This window comes from Fukomys damarensis, unplaced genomic scaffold (genome assembly GCF_012274545.1).
Source record: "Fukomys damarensis isolate Sample0158 unplaced genomic scaffold, DMR_v1.0_HiC HiC_scaffold_13, whole genome shotgun sequence".
In the NCBI taxonomy this organism is placed as follows: domain Eukaryota; kingdom Metazoa; phylum Chordata; class Mammalia; order Rodentia; family Bathyergidae; genus Fukomys; species Fukomys damarensis.
This window is the reverse complement of record NW_022900925.1, coordinates 37,917,126-37,926,052: the sequence shown is the minus strand read 5'-3', so window position 1 is coordinate 37,926,052 and position 8,927 is coordinate 37,917,126. Positions and strand designations below refer to the sequence as shown.

The following is an 8,927-nucleotide window of genomic DNA, read 5'->3' as shown; positions in this document are numbered from 1 at the left end:
CCCCTGCCTCTGCTTCCGGAGGCCATGAGGGAGCCGTAGGCCAGGCCTCTCCAGGCCCCGGCATTTGCTGGTAATCTGTGTGCATTGAATCTCCTGGAAACCTCAAAGTCACGATTGCTGATTGCTGGAAAATGAAAGTAAAAGCGAGAGGACTCAGGGTCCCCCTGGGTGAGTAAGCGCTGTGAACCCACAGAGCTGTCCGGGGACCCCGCTGCCCCCTGTTCGTCTCGGTCCCCCCAGGAACCTACTGCAGGTGGGAGAATGACCCCCCTACTCCTCCATCAGCTCACCTCGAAGCAGCAAGTCAGAAATGTGAGCTCAGCCCCGCCCAGCAAGGACTTGGCGAGAACCTGCTTCACACAACCCTTCTTGGGAACCAGAGGCGGAACAGTGGGGCGGAAGGTGCTGGGCAGAGTTGTGGAGTCAGCCAGACCCGAGCTTTGTCCTGACTGCCCTTTCCTGCATGTGTACCTTGGACTTGTCACCTGTCCCCCCTGAGCCTGTTCTTCCAGGGCAGTGGGGACGCTGGTAGCTTTGGGAATTAGAAACGAAGTGGGAAGGAGTCCAGTGCCAGCGGCAGGACAGGTCCACACGGAGGCGCGCAGGCAGGGCCTCAAAAGCCTTCCTGCGCCCCACCGGCTGTGGTGCTGGTCCTTGCTGGCCGGCTTCGTGCGCCGGCTCGTTTCTTAGGCCTTGAACACAGCTGACGTGGGCTGTGTTCCCATTTCACAGAGAAGAATGCTTGGCAAACACTGCTTGCGCCCTGGAGTTCTTAGACTCTCCCAATCCACCCAGCGAGGTGTCTACCTTCCAGGCCCCAGGCAGGTCCGTGCTGAGGCAGCCCTGTGTCTGTCATGGATTCAAACGTGAGTTCGCTTGGTTTGAGCTGCAGTGGGAAACTCGATGACAGCAAGGTGCTGGCAGTAGGCTGCTCTGGGGACTTTCTCCCCAGGATTCGCCTTTGCCCCGCCCTGGCTTGGCACTTTTGTCAAAGCTGTTTGAGAAGCAGTGCTTCAGGTCAGGTTTGAAAACTAGGATGTCCGAGGCCGGGCGTGGTGGTGCACGCCTGTAGTCTCAACATGCGGGCAGCTGAGGCCAGAGGACCATCGGGAATTCGAGGCCAGTCGGGGCTACTTAATGAAACCCTGTCTCAGAAATCTAAAATAAATAAGAACTGTGTTGTCCAAAAGTCAAGGCAGTGGTGCTTCCGAGCTTCAGCAGAGGAGAGCGGGAACTCTTACGGGCCCGAGAGCACAGGGGCAAGAACAGCAGCCCTGGGTCCCTCCTTTCGTCTTCCACAGCCTGGGAGGTGGGTACCATGTCGCAGGGGCCCAGGGCAGCAGGTGGCAGAGCTGGGCCAAGTCCCAGCCAGGGCACCTGGAGCAGCGCAGTCTTTCCGTCCCCTCTGCCCGGAAGGCTCTGCCAGCGCTGCCCCCGAGTTCAGCCTCGAGCTGGCTTCCTTGCCCTGGGTGAGGACTTTTCCCGCACTTGGGCTCTCTTGCTGCTGTGTCTCTGCCCTTTGTGCCCCTTCCCTGGCATCTGTGCCCTGCAGCGGGGACAGGCAGTGTCCTGTTGTGTGGCCACTGGCTGGGCCCCAGCCCGGAGATGCTAAGGGCTGGGAGGTGTCCATACCCGCCGGCTTCCCAAACACACCCTTGCTGCGCTGCCGGCGCTCGCGTGAGGAGCTGTGGGTGTCCACGCTGGCGGCCCGTGGGGCCTGAGCCAGTCTCAGTCGGCCTCAAGCTGGAACTGGCAGCCACCGTGGTGGGAGGGGTGGGTGAGGGCGGGGCCCAGCCTGGGTCCCCCTCCAGGTCAGAATGTCCTGGGCTTCTGCAGCGCCCACCCAGGCCGGCACCCAGTGGGACGTAGAAGTGAGTGTTGCTGTGCTCTGGGGGTGCTGTTCTGTGGGTGGGGTGTCTTTCAGAGTGTGGAGCTCCTGTGCAGTGGGGGCAGCCCCTGGCGAAGGAAGGAAGGGAGGAAGGAAGCAGGGAAGAAACCTCTAGGCCCGGGGCGGCCCTCTCCCGGTCCCACAGCCAGTGAACTGTCCTTAGGGTGTGAGCCTAGGAGAGCTGCAGGCCTTCGGTTCCCGTGTGGCCGCTGGGTGTCACAGGTTCTCAGACACACTTCGGTGCCGGTGACACTGACATTTTGAGGCTGCTGGCCATGGGTCCGTGAAAAGAGCCTAAGTTGGTTTGCCTGATTTTCGTCACCATTAGACGTGACCTGTCACAAGCACACGGGAGGCAGACCTGGACGTGAGTGGTGCTGTCATTTCCGGCATCCGAGATCGCCTCACAGTGGAGGTCAGCCTGGTCACCAGCACTACCCCTGCCCTGAGGGCGGAGTGACACTGAGGTCGGCGGGTTTGGATTTAGGGCCTTCTTTCTTTATTTTGTTAATTTCTGATTCTTGTCGGTCGTGTTTGTAGGACATGATGATTGCATTCGTTGCAGGGATTGGTACGTGTGCATAGTCCATCCTGGCTCTTTTTCTCTTCTTCCCCACCCGTGCATTTATTTATTCAGTTATTTATCTGTCTACTGGTGTTGACTCAGACACTTATTTTACCCCTCGGTGTACAGTCCGACCCTGCTTTCTCTGTTTGCTCAGACTGTCCCAGCTCTCACCGTAGGCCGCTCCCCGCCTCCTTTGGAGGCTCCCTCCTTGTCACTGTGAGGCTGCTTGTGTGTGTTTTGGTTTGGGGAGCGCTTCCTTGCTCTTTGGCACTACAGGATCTTTGACTGTTTTCCGCTGGGGCCCCAGAGCCAGTGTTCCTCCCAGGCTACTGTGTGGTTCGCGTCTCCCTCCTGCTCTGACTCAGAGTTCTGTGTGCAGTTCAGGTTGTTTCTTCTTGGCGTCATCGCAGCACCGACCTGGCCTTCGAGGACCTGCTGTGGTCCTGGTGCTGCACCCCACGCTGTACCCCGTCCGGTCTGCAGCCGGTCCCGTGCAGGTCGGGTCGGGTTTGGTGTTACTTTGCGGTGCACCGCACACTGGACCAGGAGGCGCGTGTGCCCGTCTCAGCCCAGGCTCCCTATCACATCTGCCTGTGCTCTGGCTCTGGGTCCCTACTTCTGCCGCCACGCAGAAACATACCCCCTCTCCACGGGTTTACGTGGCAGTGGTGGCAGGGTCAGCTGTCCTCCTGCCGTGCCGTCCCTTCGATAGGTAACTGGAGCCCTGACCAGCCACAGGCCTCCTGCTTCTATTCTTAGCCCCATGTGTCCCCCTCAGGCCGAGAGGAGGAGGCACGGCGGCCTCGTCACCCTGGCTGCTCTCCCGGTCATCAGATTTTCTCTGAGCTGCTGTGACGGCAGTGGTGCCACCATGGCCGGATTTCCAGCCCTTGTCATGTCCAGCCGGGTTTAGAAGGAGCTGGATTCCCCTCTACGTCCGCAGTGGGTGGTGGCTTCTCCCCACTTTCCCCAGAGGGCCGGCTTGGAGATGAAGGGGCGGCCTGGGGCTGCACAGCCGTGCTGTCTGCTGAGAGGTGGCCGTCCCCGCTCCACTCCCAGAATCCGAGGCTGGGGCAGTTGAGGGGACGCGGGGCGGGTAGAGTGAAGCGGGGTGTGGAGACCACAACCTTCAGGGTTCCAGGTTGCCAGCACCCCAGTGCAGCGGGGCTGGTGCTCCCTGAGGGCTCCGGACGTGGGGTACCAGCCCCCTTTGCAGGTGGGGAGGGGCTTCGGTGCCACAAGCCACAGCCACCCTGGTGATGGGGTGCAGGACTTGACTGAGGTGTCTGGTCCTACAGCCTGGGAGAGGCAGGTGCTGAAGGGCCCTTCAGGAGGCAGGGCGTCGCCGGCTGTGGCTGTTGGGAGCTGGGTCCTCTGGGGTCCGATGTGCTGCGCCCTCAGCGGGCCTCCCCAGGCTGCCTGTCACCCACGTGGTTATCCAGTCCCGTGGCTCCTGCCTTCTCGTCCCCCCACCCCGTCGTCTTCGATGGGGGCGCAGTGGAGGAAGTGCGACTGAGCATTGGCGTATGGACCCGTTTGCTGCCCAGGTCCCTCACCTGGTACCATCCTTCGTTTCATTCAGCAAAAGGGAAGGAGAAGCCGGCCTCAAGCACTGTCCTTGGTCACCAAGCTTCTGAGGACAGCCACGGCCCCACTAGGTCACAGTAGGAACTGTGACCTTGTTTGTGGGGTTCCTCTGGCTGCAGGGTGTGCCCTGGTGCCTGGCGGGGAGGAAAAGTGGAAAGAGCAAAAGGTGGCGGCCGGCGGCTGCCAGCCTGGTCCTCTTCCCCTCTTCTCCTCCAGACACCACCTCGGTGCTGTCATGTGGAGTGGGCCAAGGGCCGCCATGCAGCCAGTCCGCTCCTGGTGTTCTGGTCGGGAAAGCGGGCAGGGCCTGGGGGAGGTGCCGCTGCCGTCCTTGGGGACCTGGCGCTGGGGAAGACGGGGTGGAGCCGTCTTGGAGGGACGCCAGCCCTGTGCGGGTGAGGTGCCAGTCAGTGGGGTCCCTGCCTGGGTGGGCAGGGAGGCAGCGGGGGGTTGGCCGGGTCTTCTTGGATTTCTGAGCATGTGGGGTTTGCGCTGCCAGAGCACTTAGTGGATCCGCGGAGGGTGCAGGGTTGGAAACTCACCCCAGGATTCAGGGACCTCCCAGAGTCACTAGGCAGATCTAGGCCTGCTGGTGCACACCTGGAATCCCAGCACTCTGGGAGGCTGAGGCTGGGCGGTCAAGAGTTTGAGCCCCACCCAAGCAACTCCAGGGCCTTATCTCAAAACAGATGAAAACTGGCCGGGGACCGTGGGCCTCTGAGGGCTGACACAGAGCTTGTTGATCAGGGAGGGGTACTGGGGCTCCCGCCAGGGTCTGTCCCTTGAATGGCTTCCATCTGCACTGCTTGGACCGTGCCTGAGGGACAGGGCCACAGAAATCGGCCGTGCTGTCCAGGGCGGCGCCTGGACACTGGGCGGTGTGTCGGGGCCGCGCTCCATGGTCCCCCCACACTGCCCCCTCACAGGCCTCGGTGGGGTCCAGGGTCAGGCTGGGCTCTGGGGGCCTCGAGGTAGCTGCAGGCCCCTCACGTGGGCCCGAAAGGCCGCATCTTCCTCTCTGCTGCTGCCTCCCGCCTGCCAGGGGGAGAGGAGCCCTCTGCAGTGGTCGTGACCCTCTCTGTCACAGGGACTCGGTACCACAGCTGAGTCAGGGTGCCCAGTGTCAGCTTCCTGTGCACCAGCGGGGGCTCTTGTGGGAGCCCTGTGCTCGCCCTGCCGGCCACCCTTTCCGCAGCTTCTCTCGTGGTCACCCTGATGTGCGGGGCCTCCCTCGTGCAAGGCGAGGCGAGCCGAGCTGCACCCCGTCTTTGGGTTGTTCCCTATCGCATGCTGGATCTTTGCACGCTAGCAAGGAAGCAGAAAAGAGTTTAAATACTGGAGAGCTACATTGGTTTCATGATGTTCCTGAGCTTTAATTTTTCACTGTTATGTGCAAAATTTGGCCTCCTGAGCAGTTTTTAACCTTGCTGCTGGTAGGTAACTTACGTGTCACAGGTGGGCTTGTGTGCAAGTTCAGCATCCAGGTGTGAACAGCCCCGCGGGTGGGTTCCACGCTTGTGTGTGCCCTCGTGTGCACCCCGTTGGTGCAGAACTCTGTCCCGTCATCATGGGTGAGCTGGCCACATCACTGACAGGGTCCTGGCGCCTTGCAACCCTGGGCTGTGACCTCCGCCCTGCGTCGCCCTCCGTGCCTGGCCGGAGGCCTGGGTGTTCGTGAAGACCCCGGCCCTGGCAGCCCAGGAGCCGTGACAGCATCAGTGCGGCCGGCCAAGGTCACTGCTGACCCGTGGCACAGCTCCCTCGGGGGCTCCCTCCCTCTGGCCGGTGACCAGCCTGCTGCTGGCAGTGCTGCCGCGAGGCGCCGCTTCTCCTGTGTGGTGAGTGGTGGCCACAGTGCCCTGTGAGGCCGGAGGCCCTCCTCAGGCTGCCAGGTGACACCTGTGCCAGCCATGCCGCCCAGGCCTTGCTCTCTGGGCGTCCCAGCTCCTCCCCAGGTCACTGCGGCCTGAGTTGGCCCAGAAGACCACTCAGGGTGGCAGGAGACATGCTTCGGGAGGTCAGGCTATTTCTTTGTCCCTGAGCCTGCCAGGCGGGTCCTGCTTTTTTCCTGTGCAGTGCGGACACAGAACGGCACCCTGAGTCCCCAAGCTCACTCCTTCCTGCAGACAGTGCAGGTGGCCGGGCTCAGGGCTCTGTTCCAAGGCAGGAAGTGGGGTTGCTGCCTATCCCTAGGCAGCCGCAGTGCTGGAGGGAAATTGGATGTTGGTCCCAGGTGACTCCTGTGCCTCCTGCCGGCCTGGGAGAGCGGGGTCTGTAGCTGCCTCTTCGGAGTCGGCCCTGCAGAGCCCCCTCCCTGGTGCTTACCCTCTGGGCCCATAGGAAGTGCCGTGTGTGCCACCCTGGTGTCTGGAGCGGCCCAGTGGCCACAGAACCACTGGCCAGCCGGTCGTGCCCGTCCCCGAGTTCCCAAGTCACCACTGTCCTGTGCTGCTCTGGCATTGCAGGGGCCCCTCAGAAACCCGGGACACCTGTCACTAGGAGAACCTGTGGGCGCAGCTCGGGTGGCTTCCCTGAGGTGACCCTGTGGTGCCCATGCCCACGTGCGTGCCGAGTGTCAGTTGCTTGTCCAGAACCGGGGAGCTTGTTTTAAGTTTTGAGGTAATGGTCGTAGAGTCATTCATCAAATGCTAGCTGGTTTTGAGAGCCACTCCCTTGGGTCAGCACTGTGGATTCCTAGAACACAGTGAAGCAGGAAGCCTGGGGCCTGTGCAGAAAGCGCAGAGGCTGCCCGGCTGAGGGAAGGCGTCCCGACTGTGACATTTAAGTGCCCACACTTCCCTCCTTGTTCTTCGGGGAAGGGGCGGCCCTGTTCCGCGGCCCTTTCCTTTGGCGCTGTCCCGAGGAAACACTTGTTCCTGGCAAGTGAGTCACTTCCTGCTGTGCCTTCAGCAGCTGCAGGAACCCCGCCTGGAAGACGGTTCCAGGTGAAGGAGGCACCCACTGCAGCTGCTGGCTGGGGCGGGAGCCATCCTGCTCCACCCATCCTGGCCAGAGGAGGGCTTGTGCACCCTTGTTGGGGTGTCTCGGGGCTCCCAAGACCCTTCCGGAGCCCCTGCACCAGGTCCCAGGCTCCTGGGCATGGCCGGGTCGGTCCCCTGTGCAGTTCCAAAGCTTACAGAGTTGGAGCCTCCAAGCTGCACCCAGACCTCCATGGCCCCGCACCTGACTCCCTGACAAGAACAGACCAAGGGAAAGCTGGCAGCCTGTCCTGCTGCCAGTGGAGCTTGCCTAGGGGTGTGAATTCGTGTTGGGTTTTTTTTGTTTTTGTTTTTGTTTTTTTCCGGTACCGGGGATTGAACTCAGGTCCTTGCGCTTGCAAGGCAGGCCACCGAACTACTGAGCTAAATCTCTGGCTCGTGTTGGTTTTTAATGTGTGTGAGGTTTCTGGCTCCTCGGGATGGGAGGTGGGTCCAGGCACCGTATCTGGGGGCTTCTCCGGGGCGCCCTGCACCTGAGTCCACTTCCCTGGCCTCTCTGGCCCTGACACAGTAGGCTGCAGCCCCGGAACCAACCTACAAGTTTGTAGCTTGTTGCCCTGAATGCTATTATCTTCCTGGGCTTTTATTTTATTTTTGAGACGAGGTCTCACTGTGTAATCCAGGCTGGCCTTGAACTCACCATGTAGCTGACGCTGGTCTCCAACTTGATCCTCCTGCCTCAGCCTCCTGATTGTGTGAGCCCCCACAGCTGACCCAGAGAGCCTGTGGGGGGCATCGCGGCTGGGTCCCTTTGCTCCTTCCTGCATTGTTCCTGGGGTGAAGGTGCAGGCTTGGGCCTCTCAGACCCCGGTCCTGGGGCAGAGATGTCCATACATCTCTCCGCCCAGCCCAGCGAGGCTCACCCCTTGTCTCTGCAGTCGGAGGCCCCCTCCCTACCGAGTCCTCTCTGCACAGCATTGGACCCCGCCCCACGCTCCCAGGGACCACGACAGCCAGAGGCACTGGCCATGGCAGGTCGGGGAGGCGCAGCTCGGCCCAACGGACCAGCTGCAGGGAACAAGATCTGCCAGTTCAAGCTGGTCCTGCTGGGGGAGTCAGCGGTGGGCAAGTCCAGCCTCGTACTCCGCTTCGTCAAGGGCCAATTCCACGAGTACCAGGAGAGCACCATTGGAGGTGAGTGGTGGGGTGGAATGGGGGTCGGGAGGCAGCTGCAAGGGCCAGCGCCTCTGCAGCTCCGGAGCTCCAAGCATGTGGACAGGGCCCTGCTGGTCAGCACTGTCATGGCCAGGCCCAGCCTGAGGCTCGGAGTTGCCTTCTCTGTGCTTGCTGGGGACAAACATCCGCCTCAGCAGCGCTCCTCATGCTTCCTGTGACTGCCCAGTCTCGCTGACACAGGAAGTGGGGTGATGGCCAGTGTGTGGGAGGGAGGCAGGGAGAGCTGCCTGCTCCTGAGAGCTGCGGGCCAGGCAGGCAGAAGGGACCTCGGCTGCCTGTCACAGCCTCAGAGCCCTCCTGGGGCACCAGCCTAGCGCCCCATGTTTCCAGCTGGGCCCGAATCCCCATGGCCCAAGACGGTCAGAGCTCTGCATGAAACAGGTTGGGCCTGGGCCAGAGCAGGGGCAGGCGGGGCCAGCAAGTGACCCCGGGAGGCCGAAGGTCAGGGCCGCCATGGGCTGAAGCCGTCCACTGCGTGGTCCGGATGAGCCTGGCTCCGGCAGCTGTGCACTGGCCCTGACTGCGGCCCACCCTGCCGCCAGCGGCCTTCCTCACGCAGACCGTCTGCCTGGACGACACGACGGTCAAGTTTGAGATCTGGGATACGGCCGGCCAGGAGCGGTACCACAGCCTGGCGCCCATGTACTACCGGGGCGCCCAGGCGGCCATCGTGGTCTACGACATCACCAACACGGTGCGGCCCGCCCCT

General features: G+C 62.1%; 1 protein-coding gene across 2 annotated transcripts in view; it reads left to right on the top strand.

Moving 5' to 3' along the window:
• Positions 1–8,927, top strand: part of Rab5c (RAB5C, member RAS oncogene family) — a 13,430-nt gene that overhangs the window by 2,747 nt on the left and 1,756 nt on the right. For both annotated transcript variants that reach the window (XM_010635500.3, XM_010635501.3), the window contains exons 2-3: positions 7,921–8,176; positions 8,761–8,912. In XM_010635500.3, the coding sequence (XP_010633802.1) occupies positions 8,011–8,176; positions 8,761–8,912 (318 nt within the window). In that variant the 5' untranslated portion in view covers positions 7,921–8,010. The remainder of the gene's footprint in view (positions 1–7,920; positions 8,177–8,760; positions 8,913–8,927) is intronic.